Here is a 19,064-nt window from a genome sequence, read left to right as displayed (position 1 = left end):
CCACAGTGGAGTCTGCCCAAGGATCTCGGAAGAGGTCTGTGGCACAGATGGCGTCACTTACTGCAATGAGTGAATGCTGTGTTTCCATAACTTGTAAGTACTGGGCAGAATCTTTTCTTTCCAAGTAATTAAAAATGGGCCCAATCATGCCCTTTATCCTCATTTTTCCAAAGATGTACTTCTGTAGGTCTTCTCCACTGTGACCCTTCTCTTGTTCATCCAGTGTACTCAGAATTTCCTCCCCTGCCCCTCTCTGTGCTCAGTTGGACTAGCATAGGACAGTCAGACCGTAACCCCCAAAATTCAGCAAGGTGCTGGCTGGTGCTTGGACATGCGGGAAAGAGTGGGCCAGGTATTATTCCAAAGGATACACTCTAAGGAGGCATCAACTGTCTGCCAACCAATAGCATTACACTGGTCAGAGATGCACACTCTACCATGTAGCAGATGCCTCCTGTCTGCCTTACAATCTGTGGGAATTTGGTTCAGTGTACCAGCACCAGGAAGAATACTTCATGCCAATCTCGCCCTCTTCCAGGGAACATGGGACCGATGTCAGCAAAAAGCATGATGGCAAGTGCAAAGAGAAAGTAGCTGTGGTAAATGAACCCTCTTGCAAAACCTACCTATTAATTCCATGAGAGAAAGTTTACGTGCTATAGGCATGGACTTAAGCAACACATAGACTACTTGCTGCCCTGGTATCTAGGCGTCGATTTCATCCTAACTACGCCAAATGGCCATTATCCAAACCCTTGTTGGATACTGGGATTTTGTGGGTGAATCTCTGGGGCACATAATAAAACCCCTGGGTTGTGATTCCAGCCAGCTCAATGAGTGCACAGGGGAATTCAAAACAGCTGCTGTTGGTTTTGAGCAATAATCAGAGCAGATCACTGGCTTAATGTGTTGTTTACCGGTTTGACCAGCTCTGAACCTAGGGAAGTAGCTTGAGCCATCAAGAAGCAAAAGTCACCACAGTTCTGGGTGGGAGAGTAAAACCTGGGAATTCAGACATTCCATTTCCAGAAAGTGAGGCAGGTGGAATTTCTTTCTTTCCTTTTCTGTTGCAATCGGTGCTCAGACCATGAGAGATTCACTGACACCCTTGGGGAGAAAGTACGAAATTTACCAACAAAGAGCCATATTCTCCTCTGTTGTAAAACAACTCTTGCTGATATCACCACAGCTAGGTCAATTTACAGCACCTGAGAATCTGCCCCAGGTTTCCTAATATCACACAGATTGCTCAACGGATCCAGTAGCATATTTCTATCTGACTGGTCTTCGTGAACTGAAATAAAGTCTTGTCCTTTTCACTCTCTGCAGACAGGATTGCCAGTGAAATCTCATTAGACTCTGAGTTCTGAGGCTCTAACTAAATGCACTGCTTGTAATGCCTGCTTGGTTTCAACAGGAGATGGACATGTTCCACAAAATACCATTCTGAGTGAAGGGTCCTTCCTTCCGGTTGTGTACCCCTTCCCGTCAGCACGAGAGAATAAGAGAAGATTGCAGTAGAGCTGAGTAGCTCTCTTTTCTGTGGAAGAATACGTTTAAAACATAACCCTCGTTTTGCCTCTGATAAACCCCCGCACGGCTGGAGGCTTAGGTCAGCCAGTTACTCAGGTGTCACCATTCCATACATCAAAGGATGCAACCTCAGCATTGCTGTTTTACTTTCCCAGACTGATTGTGCCTCACGTCACAGGACTACTCCTGAGGATGGCGAAGTACCAATAGTCAGCCCCCGTACCCTGCACTGTGTGTGTGGCACAGATGGGGTCACCTATGCGAATGAGAGATATGTGCCCATAGCTTGTACGTACTGTACAGAGTAACTGACCAAGGGCCACGCTCTGGATAACAACCTGTAATTATCTTTCATAGCCTGTTTCTGGAGGTCTCTTAGCTCTTGGTCCTAATTCTTTACCCTGTAGTCTGCCCTGAGCTTTCCCCCCTGCACTCCGCACTGGCTTACTGGGAAACAGGAAAGAGGCAGCCCCTGGGATGCAGCAGGGGCCTGAGTGATGCCTGGACAGAGAAAGGAATGGTCCAGAAGGTTACTCCGAACGGCACAACATAAAGAGATGCCACCTGTGTGGCAAGGAACAGGGTTAGGCCAGTCAGTGATGCTGATAGTGCCCCACAGAAGGAGGTCCATACATTTAGTCAGGCGCCTCCTCTAAGCCCCCTCCCCCATGATAAATGGGAACCTAGTTTGTTCTACCAGCACCATGAGTAGTGTTCCCTCTGATCTCCACATAGGGGCAGATTTTTCCATCCATGTACGGAATAATTTTTCTTATGTGCACTGAGGCATGTGCATGTGCACCATCAAAGGAAACAAAAAACCCAGCTGTGGGTGCTCTGCTAGTCAGCTGCGTGGCATTGTGCTTTCTCTTGAGCGTCCTCACAAGCACCCGGCTTACAGAGAACATGGACCACGAGTGTAGGGGAAAATTAACCTGGGACTTTCCTAATTTCAGTCTCTTTCTCCTCCAGAGAGCATGGGGCCAACGTTAGCAAAAAGCATGATGGACCATGCAAGCAGGAAGATGTGCTGGTAAGTGTAACATGATGCAATGCAAGGGCCAAGCCCTAGTTCCAGTAGAAAACCACCTCCTAACTTCAGAGAGAAGTTCAACCACCATATGCATGAAGTTAAACCAGCAATGAGCAACCAAGAACGGTGAGTAGGCTGCATGAGTGGCCCTCCTTCCTCTCAGTGGGCCACAGCAGCTCACAGCCCACTGGGGTTCCACCTGCAGCCTGGGAACCCCCTGCCTGCTTCCCTGTGCTACGCACTTCTCACGCATTGGTGCACTAGCGCCCCACACTTCTTACACCTTCGCCTTCCTCCCGTCACTGATTCACGCTCCATCCCCCTCCTCCCCTCACTCCCAGAGCTTGAGCAGCCATGAATGAATCACTCTGACGATGCTGGGAGAGGAGTGGGAAAGGAATGCCTCCAATATGTGATAGGCTGGAGACGGGGTCTGTGAACCACAGGTGGGGCCCCAGGGGGCTGTATGCAGCCTGCAGGCCACTGGTTGCCATCACTGATTTAAGGGGCGCTTAGATCTGGTAGGGATCATCTGCTGGGGGTAAACTCACCGTAACTATGTGAAACGGCCTTTATCTATATATATCCACACGCTGTCAGAAGAAAGAGGGACACAAGAGAAAGGGGCTTTGAGACAGGTAGCAGCAGTGACTCTGTGCTCTGGAAATAAGAACAAATATCCCATTCCCCTACCAGCCTGTTCTCACAGACACAGTATCAAGGGATGAGCTTTCGTGGGACCCACTTCTTCAGACCATAGCCAGACCAGAGCAGACTCAATATATAAAGTGCTACATGGCTTCTTTTTTGTTTTGATCGACTACAGGCTAACCCGGCTATCTCTTGGTCACAGTACCAAGGAAAGCACTAAGCAGCCTGTTTTTGGCATGCAGGAAGGGGAGACTCTGTATAGATTGATATACTCCTCTTTTTGGATCCTGGGATTTCCAAGATAGGTGATAAACTGAGCAAGTTTAAATGTCCTCTCTGTTGTGATCACTGTCAGGGGCTACACGCAGGAGGAGTCACCAAATGCAGAAATCATCTGATGAACAGGACAACTAATAATTACAAAAATTGGACTGGTTTATTTTTTCATGCTTGGCTAGGCTCTAAAGATGCAATCATTTGGCCATCAAGAAACAAAACTACCCCAGGGCTACATATTTGAAGGAGTAAAGCCCTGGGATTCTGACATGCTTTTATGCTCCAAAATATCTGTTAGTCTGTAAGGTGCCACAGTACTTCTTGTTGCTCCCTGCTATCTGGGTGTGTGTTAGTGTGGAGAGGGTCTGGGCCCACCCTGGGCCCACCCTCACCCCCTTTTTCTCGTAAGCGCCACTGGGGGATTGAGGAGGAGGGCTTGGCTACGAACTGGGGAGTGGGGTCTGACAGTTGAGTTTTGAGGTGGGAACCTTTTAATTGTGTCCCTACCTCACCAGCAGTTGGTTCTGTCTTCCCGCGTCCCTGGCTGACTTAGAAGTTTTGCTCACTCTTTTGGGTGGGTGGGTGGGTGGAGGGCTGCAGCGGCTTCCCCAGTGTGAGGCAGGCGGGTGGGTGCAGAAGAGATAACTGTTCCTGAAATCAGCTCTCCCAGTAGCCCCCCTAGGGAAGTGAGGCACAGCCGGTGATGTCTGGCTGGCTGGCTGAAACACATTTACCTTTCATTCAATTCTTGATGACCTGGCCACACCCTCAGGGTTTGTTTATGTTCTCACTACAAGTTGTACTTACCAGTGTGCTGAAATTTCTCAAGTCAGGGGCCTTCTTAAAGCCCTCTGACCTGAGAAATTTTTGAGCATATTGTTATTCTCGCATCAAGATTAGGAATAAGGGTTGTTCTTTGTTCCCCTAGTAACAGAGAGGTGGCCGTGTTGGTCTGTAGTCCAACAAAATAAAACAGTAGAAATGTAGCACTTCAAAGTGATTTATTCTGTGATGAGCTGTCATGGGATAAGTGGGTCTGTCCCACAAAAGCTCATCACCAAATAAATGATTTTGTTAGTCTTTGAAGTGCTACATTTCTGCTGTTTTGTTTCCTTTGCTCCCATCTTATCCTGAAAAGCCTCCCTCTTCATTCTCTGGAAGGATGAGATGTGCTTGTTGTGACTTGCATTTTCAATGAAGCACTTAAACTCAGAGGAATTTAGTGGGCATGTGGGCTCTGCCCCATCCCCTCTGCAGTGCTTCATACCTGCTGTTCTGGCTCATAACAAGGCTTGGTGCAATGCACCTTTTATTTATTTTTTTTTACAACTTTTGTGTAAGATGCTTTAAGCTTTTTGTGTTTTTATAATTTTCAAAGTTGTGGGAGATTAAGGAGGGAGGTCTTCTTATTTTCAGTGACAGATGAAGTTGAAATGCACAGAGCTCCTGCGGGGGGGGGGGGGGTATAGGTCCCCTCCTGCACCCTTGTGCCCAAGCCAAGAGTTACGAAAGATGTCCATGAAATGCCCCTTGGTGTCCACGAGGGCCTGAAGCGCCGTAGAGTGGTACCCCTTCCAGTTAATGTACTGTGCTGCACTGTGGTCCAGGGCCTGGATGGTGAGGTGCAGGCCATTCAGCGTGCCAAAGCAACTGGGGAAGCCCAGGGCTGCGAATCCCACGACACAGTCCCCGACATGGACGACCCTCCGCAGAGGGAGGGCGTTGATTGCCTCGATGACCTGCATGGGAGGGAGGGCATAGGCACTTGTGAATGCATGGCAGGGTGCCCCGAAGCCTCCCATGCTCCTCTCTGTCCCTTCTTGGGTCCCCCTTCCCTATCTCCTCCATGGGTCCCAGTCCCCAGTGGTCTCCTTTACCCTGGAGCCACCTCCCCTCTCCCTATGGTGGGTGTGTGACCTGAGTATGCCTTATCTCCATGAGGACAGCCCTGACGGTGACCTTACCCACCCTGAACTGGTGGCCGACTGACCGGTAACAGTCCGAAGTGGCCAGCTTCCAGATCATGACGGTGACCCTCTACTCCAGGGGCAGAGCAGGCTGCATCTGGGTGTCCTGGTGCCGGCGGGTGGGGGCATGCCAGTGACACAGCTCCTGGAACGTCCGCCTTGTCTTCCGACAAATGCAGAGCCAGTGGTCGTCTTCCCATTCACCCATCACTGCGTGGTCCCACCACTCAGTGCTGGTGAGGTAGTGCTACGTGTGCTGGATAGATAGCACGGGGGACAGGGAGTGGAGGGTGCCCTGTGGCATGGGCCTGCAGGACCGTTGAGGGAGGGGTCGGCCGCTGGAGGGCGTATAGGGCAGCGAACACTACTGTGGCCAGCAGGTGTGCCAGGTCACTGGGGGCACCCCCCTCGGGGAGCTGCAGTGGGTCCATGGAGGTCCTCACAAGAAGGGTTTCGCTCAATGCACAGGGTCTGCGGTGCTCTGTGTTGTAGCGTGTGCAGGGCAGGGGCGCTTGGAAAGGGCCCTTTAAGGAAGCAGCTGGCTGCAGACCTGGAAGAGCTTGTCAGCCATGCGAGCCCATCCATGGCCTTTCCTGGCCCCTTTTGAAAGGACGCGTGTTGCTGCAGGGATGGGCTCTTTAGCAAGAGCTCCTGGGCCTTTCCAAAGGGCGGATCGGAGCCTCCATCTGCTTTGTGTGTGCAGGCGCTCGCTTTCGGAAGGCGCTCTTTCACAATTGCACTGTAGCGTAGCCGTAGCCGAAGCGTTCTGTTCCCACTTCAGACTCCTCTTCCATACAGCCTGCACTGCATTCTCTGCTCCATCCCATCTGCTTCCCACATAAGCTTGCGACTGTACCACAAAGCTCAGTCCGCTTTCTTTAAATGAAAGTTTGTTGAAAGACATTTGCCTGGAAAAACACCTGCCTGTGGTACATTTCAGTGCTGAGGAACCGGCCTGTTCAGAAAGAAAAATGCTTCATCAGGAACTTTTTAAGCAGCTCTGATGCCGCACCACGGCTCCTCACCTCCGAAAGCAACGCCAGAAGGCTGTGTCACAGGCACCAGGAGCAGCTGACTGCCTGCATTTATGTGTGCGAGCTCTGCCAGAGGAGGGTGACAAAGGGAATCCTTGCTCATTCACAGTCAGTCATGCGCTTCATTTGTCTCTCCTGGGGGCACTGACTTGGTGGTGTCTCATCATGTTGAGAAGATGGTAAATAAAGCAAGTTAATTAAATCCTGCTAAAATAAACTCGGTCTCGCCTCTGCATTCTGCTCAGTCTCTAAAACGTGGTTTCCCAAACTGGGTGGCGTGAAGAAATTCCAGCAGGGGCGCAAGATGACCCAGACCTCCCCACGCCATCATTGCCCTACCCCCAGAAACAGCCGGCCTTTGCTTTCGGCTCTCAGCCCCTGCCACTTTATAGCAGCTGCTATAGAAAGCAGACAGCTGGTGAAGACCCACATGGAGCGAGCTGCCTCCTACAAAGGTGAGTGAGTGTGGTTTGGGGAGGAGGAGGAGGATGGGGTTAGATGGGGGGCTGGGGGTACCTGACTCGGGGGAGGGGAAGGGGGTAAGAGCAGGGAGCTAGTGATACCTGGCTTTGGGGGTCGGGAGAGGCTCAGGCGGGCAGCTCATGGGACTCAGGCAGGCAGCTTGCAGGGCTCGGGCTGGCAGCTGGCCCTGGCAGCGTGGTGCTTAGGTGGGTGGCTGGCCCCGGCAGCGTGGTGCTTGGGTGGGTGGCTGGCCCCGGCAGCGTGGTGCTTGGGTGGGTGGCTGGCCCCGGCAGCGTGGTGCTTAGGTGGGTGGCTGGCCCCGGCAGCGTGGTGCTTAGGTGGGTGGCTGGCCCCGGCAGCGTGGTGCTTAGGTGGGTGGCTGGCCCCGGCAGCGTGGTGCTTAGGTGGGTGGCTGGCCCTGGCAGCGTGGTGCTTGGGTGGGTGGCTGGCCCCGGCAGCGTGGTGCTTAGGTGGGTGGCTGGCCCCGGCAGCGTGGTGCTTAGGTGGGTGGCTGGCCCTGGCAGCGTGGTGCTTAGGTGGGTGGCTGGCCCTGGCAGCGTGGTGCTTGGGTGGGTGGCTGGCCCTGGCAGCGTGGTGCTTAGGTGGGTGGCTGGCCCTGGCAGCGTGGTGCTTGGGTGGGTGGCTGGCCCTGGCAGCGTGGTGCTTGGGTGGGTGGCTGGCCCTGGCAGCGTGGTGCTTAGGTGGGTGGCTGGCCCCGGCAGCGTGGGGCTCAGGCAGCTCTGGCAGCACAGGGCTCAGGCACGTGAGCAGCTGGCACTGACAGCTCTAGTATGGGGGCTCAGGCAGCTGACCAGCTGGGGCTGCACCAGGCACCTGAAAGGGGCCAAGAAGAACTTTGTGCTCATTTTTAATTTCAAATAACATTTTTATGTCAAGTCTTTGTGTTCCTTTTAAATTACGAATTGAAATTTTTGTTCGGGGGGGTTGAATGATGGTAAAGAAGAGGTCGGGGGGTGAGGATTTCTCAGAAATCGAAAGGGGGGCAAGATGCTGAGAAGTTTGAGAATCACTGCTCTACAAAGAGGACACAGAAGAATACATCATCTAGGCATCAACCTGTGTAGGAGCTGAGCCTTTTGGGGAGTAAAGGTAAGTCGATTTGTCTCTCCAAGCAGATACAGGAAAGCCTTATAATGTGCCCACAGCCATGGTGCTAGATCCTAGATCTATCTGTCTCAGGTTAACAGTATAACGTCCCCACAGCCATGGTACTAGATCCTTTTTGCTAATAAGCTGTAGGATACAACTCGCCTTCTAGAGATCAAGGCATTTTTCCAAGGCCACAGCTATTCCCTTCCCAGTCTGCCCATCGCAGTAAGGTTTGAGTGACTGAAGCCCTTGGTCTAGGTTAGCACGCATGATGAGTATTACATGTGCCAGGCCTGCAGGCACATAGGACTCAACACATGTGACGTCAGTAACCCCACACCCTATCCTGCTATGGTTGAAGTAAGTCAGATTTTTAGCAGACAAATACCTGCTGCACTTTCCTACACAGCTATGTCCTAATACATCAGCTCCGTTTATTGACCTAATTTCTTTGCTATTTGCTTTTGAGCTCGCTTGGCAGAAGTTGCTGGCTCCATATGTATTAACTCTGACATGGTCTGTTAGTAGCTTTGTTGCTGATAAGGCACAGGAGACATTTTAGTAGCCTGTGGCAGAATTTCACTTGAACCTTACTCCTCTAGGTGCCTTTTATAGACCTCTAGAATAAAGCTGTGTTGAGTCCCAGTTCTTCAAATTAGCGTCTCACTTTGGCCACTTTTCCACCAAAACTAACTCTGGCTTGTCTAAGTATGTCAGATATGTAAAGCAGTGAGTGGTGGATAGCTGGGATCTCACAGCAGAAAAGGAATGAAAAGAAATTGGAAATCACAATGGGGTTCCATAACTCCGCCAAATACTACCCTGCTTTACCACCCGCCTCCAGCCAAAGGGTCCATTTTCTCCACCAAGAACTATGGAGACTACTTGAGTGTCATCTCTTAAGTTCTAGTCAGTTTTCTTTGTCCAAGAATTTATTTTCAGATACAGGAATGTAGTCAAACCTGTCTCAAGCTGCAACTGAAGGACCAGCACAAGTCCTAAATTAAACAGCTAACTGAAGTTTGAAAATGTGCCATGAGAATCACAGGAATAATGTAAACTAGTCACTTAATAGAGGAGTTCCCTGGGTATCCACCATTAAATATGTTTCATGCCTTAAATACTTTATGACTTAATGCTGCTGATTGGGCTGAAGCATGAGCATGAAACTGGCCAAACTGAACATTTAGGACTATTTTTTTTGGACCTTCACAAGTTGCTACCTGCATAAGGAGTCTTTGTTAACTAAATGATGGGAGCAACTTGGGTGTTGGAATATCTCAACAGGGAAGCATGAAGAACAGAACAGAAGAACGAGCATATTCAGTTAGAACAAAGGTCCATCTAGCCCAGTGTCCTGTCTTCCAACAGTGGCCAATGCCAGATACCCCAGAGAGAGAGAACAAAACAGGTAGTTCCTCTCCTGTCATCCACTTCCAGTCTCTCACAAACAGCACCTAGGGACTCCATTCCTCCCGTCCTGGCTAACAGCCATTGATGGACCTGACCTCCGTGAATGTATCTAGTTCTTTTTTGAACCCTGCTAAAGTCCTGGTCTTCGCAACATCCTCTGGCGAGGAGTTCCACAGGTCTACCATGAGCTGCATGAAGAAAAACTTCCTTTTGTTAGTTTTAAACCATTAATTTCATTTGGTGACCCTACTTCTTTTGTTACGGGAACAAGGAAACAGCTTTTCCTTATTCACTTTTTCCATACCTGTCATGATTTTATAGACCCCTATCATATCCCCCCTTAGTCTCCTCTTTTTCTAAGCCGAAAAGTTCCAGTCTTTTTAATCTGTCTGCACACGGCACCTCTCCCAACCCTCTAATTTTTTTTGTTGCTCTTTTGTGAACTTTTCCAAAGCCAATATATCTGTTCTGAGATACAGCAACCACATGTGTATGCAGTAATCAAGGCTTGGGTGTAGCATGGATTTAGAGAGAGGCAATAAGTAATTATTTGTCTTATTCTCTCTCTCCTTTTTGATTCCTAACTTTCTATTTGCTTTCTTGACTGCTTACACATTCCTTACAGATGAGGCCTGACCTCAATAACCAGTCTCAGGCTTACTGAGCCAATGACAGACCTGGAGGGTTGGGTCATAATAGGGCTGGACATGCTACATACCTGCATGACTTGATATATATTTATGTGACCTGCACCGATGGGGAAACGCAAAACGATCAGCTCCCGAGCTCAGCATTGCCAGGCTCACCGTATAGCAAACAACCACCTCCACCATGAAAGTAACAGGTGTCTTTGTGCTTTTCCCTCTGGCTCTTTGCTGCCTTCTGGGTGAGTACCTCTTGCAGGACTGCATAACACTGACATTCCCTGCCTCTGGACAACTTTTGCGGAGTCCTGGGTGTGGTCACAAACACGACCGGGCTCTCAAAGCACAGGAAAATATCTCCCTCTGAAGAGCTCCTTTGTCTCGGAAAGACAGGACTAACAAGTTTCCAGGGCCAAATTTCCACACAGCTTTCAAGGGACCATTTTTTTCCCACCCTTGGTCTTTTGGGTACAAACAACTGCAGGTTGTTACACAACACTCCTAACTGGTTGCGAGCACAATGAAGGACTTTAAATTCAGGGATGAGGGAATAGCTAGGTGCTTACACTTCTGCCATTTACCTGCGCAAGTACAGCAAGTATCCAAGTTAACTTTGTCAGTAGGATTTTACATTCCTGTGGTGCTTGAGGGGCACCTCCTGGCGGATGCCTGGGCAATTTCAGAGGCTGATGCACCTCCTAAATATCAGAACTGCCAAAATTCAAAAATGAAGCTTTTCAATGTGTTTATAACACTTGCTTTGTAGTGTGCGTGTTGTAAACTTCTTTTGTCTGAGTATGTTTGTTTAAATTTTGTGCACCTGTTTGTGGCCTTTGTCTATATTGCCTTAGGTATATTTCCTGTAATTATGGATCATAAAACAGGACATGTAAAATAAAGAAAGGAAACGTACTTTGTTTCCTGGTGAATAGATCCTTTCTTGCCCGTCCTACCCTCCCTCCCACCAAAATCAACATGACTACCTCTCTGTTACTACCAAAACCCTGTGTTACATCCTATCACCATTGACCTGCTTGGCACCAATTCCACACAAAGTTTGTTTAGTTTAAGAAACTGTTCCCTCACTGTCACTGGGTTAGAGACTGCATGGAATTATTCCACAAACATACATGGTAATTCTATTCCTATTAATGGGTAGGCTTTGTTTCATGTTTTCTGTCTGTGATTTTCTTTCAGCTGATGCCTTTGGCAGTGAGGTAAGTGACAAATCTTCTTATTTATTTTCTGTCATTTTCTCCCCATGTCTGACCATATAAATGGCTGGTGGCCACCTGGCCACCAGATGCAGAACTCCGTAACCTGCTGCTGTTTGTATATTATTCACCACAGATATAATTGGGTGATGCTGCCATTTTCATCAGATAATAGCAACAAACCATTTGTACATATTTCATCAAGTCTAAACCAAATGAAACTGTTTGATGCATTGGGAAGAATAATCATGCCCATGCTCCATATTAAAGGCAAAAAAGGAATACAGCTGCTCTCTTTTCATATGATCAGACTGATGGAATTTTAATTCACTGTAAAAACAACAAGGAGTCCTCTGGCACCATAAATATTAATACATTTATTTGGGCACAAGTGTTTAGGGGCTGGAGCCTACTTTGCCAGATGGAGCCCATGAAAGCTTATGTCCAAACAGGCCTGTCGACGGTGGAGATAAGTGGCCAATTGCCCCAGGGCCAAGCAATTCAAAGGGGCCTGAGGCTCTGCCTGCCACCTCTGTTGCATTAGCTGTGGTGGCAGGTGGAGCCCTGGGTGCTCTGAGCAGCAATAAGGACTGGGGGCAGCAGAAGGACATTGAGGGCACTGCCTTTGGCCTTGTCCCTTCTGCCCTCAGCCCCATCCCTTCCAGCAGCGCAGGGCCAGCCCCCCGGACCTTGCGCAGGGGCCTGCAGAGGCTGTTGGCTCCACTGTACCCAAATGGATTTGTCTGTAAGGTGACTCAGGGCTCCCCGTTGTTTTTGCTGAAACAGACTAACACGGCTGCCCCTCTGAAATGGGTTCACCATGGTTTTCAAAGCTACACTCTGTGCTGAGGCCACATGATCCACATAGAGCAAGAAGCAGATACTATGCTACAGAAACTATTGAAAAAAAAATACTAGCAAGAGGCAATATCTCTGCCCAGAGGCTAGTTTGGACTTTACAAATTGGAACGAGGTCTGGGAGCGCATGTCCCTGTGGGGCTGTAGCTGAAGCATGTGCTTAGCATCATTCTTTGTTGTTTGTATTACCATAATGCAGGAGCCCTAATCAGGACCCATGACCCCACTGCACTAGGCACTGTACAAATAGGACAAAATGACAGCCCTTGCTGTGAAGAGTTTCCCATCCAAACCTGCTCATTTAACCCTCTGGAGAGTGCAGAACAATGGAAAACTGACTAGACCTTGAGTGGTGGGTTGAGGCACCATGACAAGAGTGTAGCAAGTTCCAGTAGAGTACAGGGGTCCCCAGCGCAACACCCGTCTTGTGTGAATGGTCCTTCTCTCAGCGCAGCATTTCTTACCTCCAGCAGGAGAAAAAGAGAGAGAACGATTCTAGAACTAACTCCCAGTCCCGCCATACCCCAATGATGGAACAATACTTTAAAACGCCTAGGGGCTTGTCTACGCTCCCACCCTCCTTGGAAGGAAAGATGCTAAGTAGGGTGTTGGGATTTTACTAATGAAGTGCTGCGCTGCATACGCAGAACTTCATTAAGCAAATTCCCCCGCGCAGCAACTTTGAAGTGTTAAACTTTCAAGTACTGGCACGTGTCCCTTTACTCCTCAAAATTTTGCCCCGGCACTTCGAAGTACCGGCGGGTGAGCTGCGGCTAGACGCAGGCCGGTAGTTCGAAATTTAACACTTCAAAGTTGCCGTGGGGTGGAATTTGCTTAATGAAGTGCTGTGTATGCAGCGCAGCACTTCATTAGTAAACTCCCAACACCCTACTTACCATCCTTCCTTCGAAGGAGGGCTGTAGTGTAGACAAGCCCCTAGTTGTACAAATCCTAACTTACCCAAACATGGATACTCCAAAGGCTGGGGACACACTGTTTATTTTGTTCGTCTTCAAGGTTCTACGTGACTGCTTGTTTGTTTTGTTAGAATACAGACTAATGGCTACCTCTCTGTTACGGTGGGGAGGATAAACAAGGAGCACTATTTCTTGTAACAAAGGTCACGCTATTGTTGTGTTACTGTTGTAGGTTGACTGCACTGTCTACGCCAAGCATACTACGAAAGATGGAAAAATCCTGGTGGCCTGCCCAAAGATCCTGGATGAAATCTGTGGCACAGATGGTGTCACTTACCCCAATGAATGCATGCTGTGTGCCCGTAACCTGTAAGTTCTGTTCATAGCACCTGCCTTCTGAGTAATTAACAATGGGCAGAGCTGCTGAACAGCTTTTATAAATACCATCATTTAGCCACAGGCCTGTAGGTGCCTTAGCTTCTGGCCTGCATCTGTGCCTCTCCAGCCTCTTCTGAGTTTTATCCCCTTCCCTCTATGTGTGCTCAGTTGGGCTGTCAGTGAAGAACCAGACTACAGCCCCAGAGTGCTGCAGGGGGCTGGTGACTGGGCCAGAGTTTTATTCCAAATGATACGCTGCAAGGAGACACCTCAGGTTGGGTAGCCAAGAGGATTGTACTGGCCAGTTATGTGAGTGGATGGGTGTTGGTGGTCTGTGAATTTAAACAGCAGGTCAAATGAAATGATTGACTTAACCCTGCTGTCGTTAAATGTGAAGACTCCATTTCTGTCATCCCCGGGGCTGATGCTGCTTGCACAGAGGGATCAGCTGACTCAGTCACCTGCCTCCTGTACCCCACACAGCGCACGTGGGTTTGGTTCATTTTACCAGCATGATGGCAGTGACTGGGGGAGGTGTTCTTACGGCTCCCTGACGCCCATCTCTCCCTGTTCCAGAGATATGATGGTCAACGTTGGCAAACAGTACGATGGCAGATGTCAAAAGGAAACGGTGCAGGTAAGTGAAGCCTGATGCACAACAAGGGCTGGATTTTAATCCCAGTGATGTCAAAGAATGATTCCTCTTGATTGAGCAGGAGGCGGGTCAGGCATTATATACATGGCTTTAGATGGTGCATAGACCTGGTGCTGGTCTTCTGCACAGGACGTAATTGTACCCTAAATACACAGAATGGCCATTATCCATTTACTGCACCACGGTGTCAGAAGAAAGACAGAGAATAAGAAGAATAGGGCGGAGACAAGTAGCAGAAATACCCCAGGGCTACAGAACTGTAAACCTAATTCTCTTGCCAATAGCACTGTCTTCTCACTGTATTGGACTGAGCATTGAGCAGCCTGATATAGGACTAGGGAAAGTGTAACCTTTATGTTGCAATGTTGCCAATTAATATTAAGTTGTAAGGATCAGGGAGGCCAGGGAGGGAGCAACAAAACCCAACTTAGTTTTCCGGTTAGAGCATCTAGGTTGATTACAGGCAGTTTATTTAGCAGCGACCCACTAGGGCACACTGTGAATGTTAAACACAGCTATATTCAACAGGAAAGTGTTGAGTTAAGCAGAAAGGTGTGTCATTACTACTCGGACAATACTACAATGATACCTTGTATACCATTCATGTCTAAGTGTCTCAATGGGTGATCACCGGACAAGCAGCAGAGGGATTTACAGTCGTAACCCTGTATCCCAGTGGTATCCTTTCCATGTTGTTTGGAGCTCTGCTGCCTAATCCATTATAATACTAATTAATATGAAATTGCCCCTTACCATAATTATACTTCTGCCGTCACCTTATTGTCTCTTTCCATTACGCATGATTTAAAGTAACATCGGCTCCAGGGTCCTCCCCATGCTATCAGCATAGACAATATTTAAAAAAACATTTGCAAATCAAACACTCTTTCAAACCATGCTTATTCCAGCGAGAGCCAACGCATAACTCCTGCAGAACTTAGGCCATGTTCCTGCTATCTTCAGGTTTACCATCTCACTATCTCCAACATATCTCTAACCCTTCCCGTGCTAGTAAGATCAGTTTTGCATACTCCCCTGCACATAGGCTCTGGCCTAAAGTTAGCCAAATTTCTACTTAGCATATGGATGCGATGACATAAGACACAAGTCCCAGCTTGACAAGGTCCTGGCTGGGACTTAGTTGGGGTTGATCTTGCTTGAAGCAGGGGGCTGGACTAGATGACCTCCTGAGGTCCCTTCTAGCCCTATGATTCTATGAAGACCCTCCCACCCCCTGCCTCCCCACTCCCGTATATATCAGTGCACTGACTTCTTTCAATATTGGGACCATCCCAAATAATGCACCGGATGGGTAAGAAACCCCTTCGCCCCTGTGTTCTGAACACAGGCAGAGCGCTTTTCGTGCAGGAGTCTTCAAAATGTCCTGGCAGCTGTCCATGTATGTGTTCTCCTGCTATCTCGTAGGGCTGGCTTGGCAGGAAAATTAGCTTTACTTAAGGAACTCCTCCCGCCAGTGACTGGGGAGGGCCTCAGAAGAAGTTAATTCTTTTAGTAGGGAGGAGTAGATTAATATCATTATTATTACTCCCAGAAGTCCTAACCCCATGGGCTGCTGTGTGCTTTACAAAGACCCTGTTACTTTTCTGTTTACAGGTTGACTGTAGTGGCTATGTTGAGCCCACCCCCTTTTGCACGCTGGAGTATGAGGCTCATTGCGGCTCTGATGGCAGAACCTATGGCAACAGGTGTCATTTCTGCAACGCTGTCCTGTACGTACAGAACTCAGGCTACAATTACACTACCACAGAAAGTTGACTTCCACTATGCAGCTCCAGCTATGTGAATAATGTAGCTGAAGTTGAACCACCTTAAGTCAAGTTACCACAGGCTCTGCACCAGTGGCTCCCAGCCTTTTCTGTAACATGGCACACTTCGGTCATACAAACAATTCCACAGCACGGCCACTTTTTCCAGCTGGATTAGTTGCTCATAACATTGCATTTGCTTACATTTGCTGTGGTTACAGTCTTACTAGAGAGGTATGAACCACAGTAGTGTGTGCAAAAAGCTAAACAAGGATCTGCTCAGTGCCATGCTAGGGATCTTGAGTCAATGAGTAACCACTGAAAACAGGCTGTCCTCCCTGCCAGCCCATTGGAGCTGGGATGCAGCATTTAAACCATCCTCTTGCCACAGCAGGGAGTGGGGTGAGCTCCCCAGAAGCAGCAGATCAGCTGCACAACAGGGTCATGCAAGGTTGGCATTTCTCTCACAGTGGCTCTGCAAAGAGCAACAGTGAGGGGAAATTGATGACATTTCACGGCACGCTTGGACAGTTCCCATGATACGCTGGTTTAAAACCATTGCTCTGCACTGTGGGGGATTGATGGAAGAAACTGTCCCATCAACTTCTGTTACTCTTCTCTTCTGAAATAGAGTATCAGGGTCAACCGAGAATGATCTGCAGCTGATTTAGCAGGTCTTCACCAGACCCACTAAATGCACTGCTGGTGGATCGAACTCAGAACATGGATCCAGGCTGTAGCATAGAGGCAATCTAAATCTCAACTTCTGAATAATTAAAGTGATTAATCACACTGCCTGAGGGGCCTGGGAGTAAAGTCCTGTACTTTGCATTTGCCTGTTGACATTCCAAGACATTGGTTGGTGGAACAGGATACCTACCATGGTTGTTGATGCAAGTTTTATTCATTCAACTAATAATTCAAGGGGCCAAATGCACAGTGATATAAATAGATTCAGCTCTACTGCCATTCTCATTAGCTTCTGTGATGAGGTAACTGGCTCCGTGGACATGGGACGTCAGTGGAAGTGATATACCTTGACTTCAGCAATGCTTTTGATACGGTCTCCCACAACATTCTTGCCCATAAGTGAACAAAATATGGATTGGATACGTGGCCTGTAAGATGGATAGAAAGCTGGCTTTACGGTCGGGCCAATGGGTAGCGGTCAATATCTAGCTCAATATCTGGATGGTGTTCGGTTTCAAGTGGAGTGCCCCAAGGCTTGGCTCTGGGGCTGATGCTGTTCAATATCTTTGTTCATTACCTGGATGAGGGACTGGATTGCATCCTCAGCAAGTTTGCGGATGACGCCAAGCAAGGGGAAGAAGTAGATACTTTGGAGGGTCCAGAGTGACCTGGATAAATTGGAGGATTGGGCCAAAAGAAATCTGATGCTGTTCAACAAGGAGAAGTGTAGAGTCCTGCACTTGGGACAGAAGAATACCAAGCATTGTTATAGGCTGGGGACTGACTGGCTAAGCAGCAGTACAGTGGAAAGGGAACTAGAGATTATAGTGGATGAAAAACTGAATATGAGTAAGCAGTGCGCCCTTATAGCCAAGAAGGTCAATGAGAAGTTGTTGTTTCCCTCTATTCGACACTGGTGAGGCCACATCTAGAGTATTGCATCCAGTTTTGGGGCCCCCAGTACAGAAAGGATATGGATGTGCTGGAGCAGGGTCAGCGGAAGGCAATGAAAATGATTAAGGGGCTGGAGCACATGACCTATGAGGACAGGCTGAGGGATTTGGGCTTATTTAGTTTACAGAAGAGAAGACTGAGGGGTGATTTAATAGCAGCCTTCAACTTCCTGAAGGGGAGCTCTAAAGAGGATGGTGAGAAACTGTTCTCAGTGGTGTCAGATGGCAGAACAAGGAGTAATGGTCTGAAGTTACAGAAGGAGAGGTGTGGGTTGGACATTAGGAAAACTACTTCACCAGCAGGGTGGTGAAGTACTGGAATGTGTTGCCTATAGAGGTGTGGAATCTCCATCCCTAGAGGTTTTTAAGACCCAGCTTGACAAGGTCATGACTGGGATGACAGTGGGGGTTGATCCTGCTCGAAGCAGGGGCTGGACTAGATGACCTCTTGAGGTCCCTTCCAGCTCTGTGATTCTATGATTCTAATAGCAGTGGGTTTTCACCTTTTCTCACCAGCAGAGAATTTGACCCAGATTCTCATTACAGCGTGACAAATAATTCACAAACATTGTTTGTTTTGGATGAATAAGATAAAATTTTCACCTTTCTTTTAATTAGAATCCTGGAAATAGCTATTGAGAGTCTTTTACTCTGAATATTCTGTTCTTCTGCTCTGGGGTAAGATCCTATCAGGTATCTCCAGCGCTAGTCAAGTGAAGAGATATATATTAGCATCCCGGGTGCTCTGTATCTGATCATTTTCTTTCTCTCTCCCACTGCAGAGACAGCAATGGGACTCTCACCTTAAGACATATGGGACAATGTTGAATCCTCATTGGTGCTGAGCCCTGACAGATACCCTCTTTTGCTTCACTTCCCGTTGCTAGATCCTGAACATAACCTCATCCTGGACTCCGAGCCACAGGGCTCCTGATTTTCTTAGTTTATAAAATAAATTCATCACATTGTGTGTTCTGTTTTATTAACGGGTCTCATGCAAAGTCTCCTCCTGGCTGGCTGGTGAGGGACGATGCCACAGAGAACAGTATAGGACGTGGGCTATTTGTTTGAGGTTTGCCTTTGTCTAGGACATACTGTTGTCAATGGCAACAGCTTTCATTCATAGGGGCCCTGGGGAAATACAGACTCGTGGGCAAATTCAGTCTGGAAACACAACAGGGGTACGTTGCTCTGGGACGCTCACGCAGACACCCACATCAGCCATGTTGCCGAGGAAGAAAGAAGGTACGGAAAAGACACTCGAAAGTGATGGTCTTGGGAGAGGCCAATAACAAACCCCTGTGGTAGATGTAACTGAGTGACTGTGTAGAGCATGGACCTTTGTATGTGTGGGTTAGGGATAGGCACAAATTTTGGTGGAAATAAGTTCCACATTTGCTATTATTACTGTGTATATTCCTGTCGAATTGAACAGCCCAACCCAGAACACAGCTGCATTGCACTGTACCCTGGAGGTGTGCAGAATAAAAGCCAGTCCCTGCCCTGGAGA

At 48.4% G+C, this 19,064-nt stretch overlaps 1 protein-coding gene across 2 annotated transcripts; it reads left to right on the top strand.

Moving 5' to 3' along the window:
- Positions 1-10,260: 10,260 nt before the first annotated feature.
- On the top strand, positions 10,261-18,517 carry LOC142021138 (ovomucoid-like). Of its 2 annotated transcripts, XM_075009628.1 has the most exons (6): positions 10,261-10,365; positions 11,321-11,340; positions 13,345-13,481; positions 14,067-14,127; positions 15,760-15,875; positions 18,337-18,517. In XM_075009628.1, the coding sequence occupies exons 1-6, from the start codon at positions 10,311-10,313 to the stop codon at positions 18,380-18,382; spliced, it is 435 nt and encodes a 144-aa protein (XP_074865729.1). In that variant the 5' UTR covers positions 10,261-10,310; the 3' UTR covers positions 18,383-18,517. The 2 variants fall into 2 exon arrangements, with proteins under 2 accessions (XP_074865729.1, XP_074865730.1); XM_075009629.1 differs by lacking the exons at positions 10,261-10,365; positions 11,321-11,340 and adding an exon at positions 11,122-11,256.
- Positions 18,518-19,064: the final 547 nt, after the last annotated feature.

Source organism: Carettochelys insculpta, chromosome 15 (genome assembly GCF_033958435.1).
Source record: "Carettochelys insculpta isolate YL-2023 chromosome 15, ASM3395843v1, whole genome shotgun sequence".
NCBI lineage: Eukaryota > Metazoa > Chordata > Testudines > Carettochelyidae > Carettochelys > Carettochelys insculpta.
This window is presented reverse-complemented; position numbering and strand designations above follow the sequence as displayed.

What these genes read in the sequence shown, in the direction of transcription:
- LOC142021138 (XM_075009628.1), top strand. Translation starts at nt 10,311, where the DNA reads ATGAAAGTAACAGGTGTCTTTGTGCTTTTCCCTCTGGCTCTTTGCTGC. An exon ending in CTGATGCCTTTGGCAGTGAG is followed by an intron (nt 11,341 to 13,344) that starts GTAAGTGACAAA and finishes TTACTGTTGTAG; the next exon opens with GTTGACTGCACTGTCTACGC. An exon ending in ATGCTGTGTGCCCGTAACCT is followed by an intron (nt 13,482 to 14,066) that starts GTAAGTTCTGTT and finishes TCCCTGTTCCAG; the next exon opens with AGATATGATGGTCAACGTTG.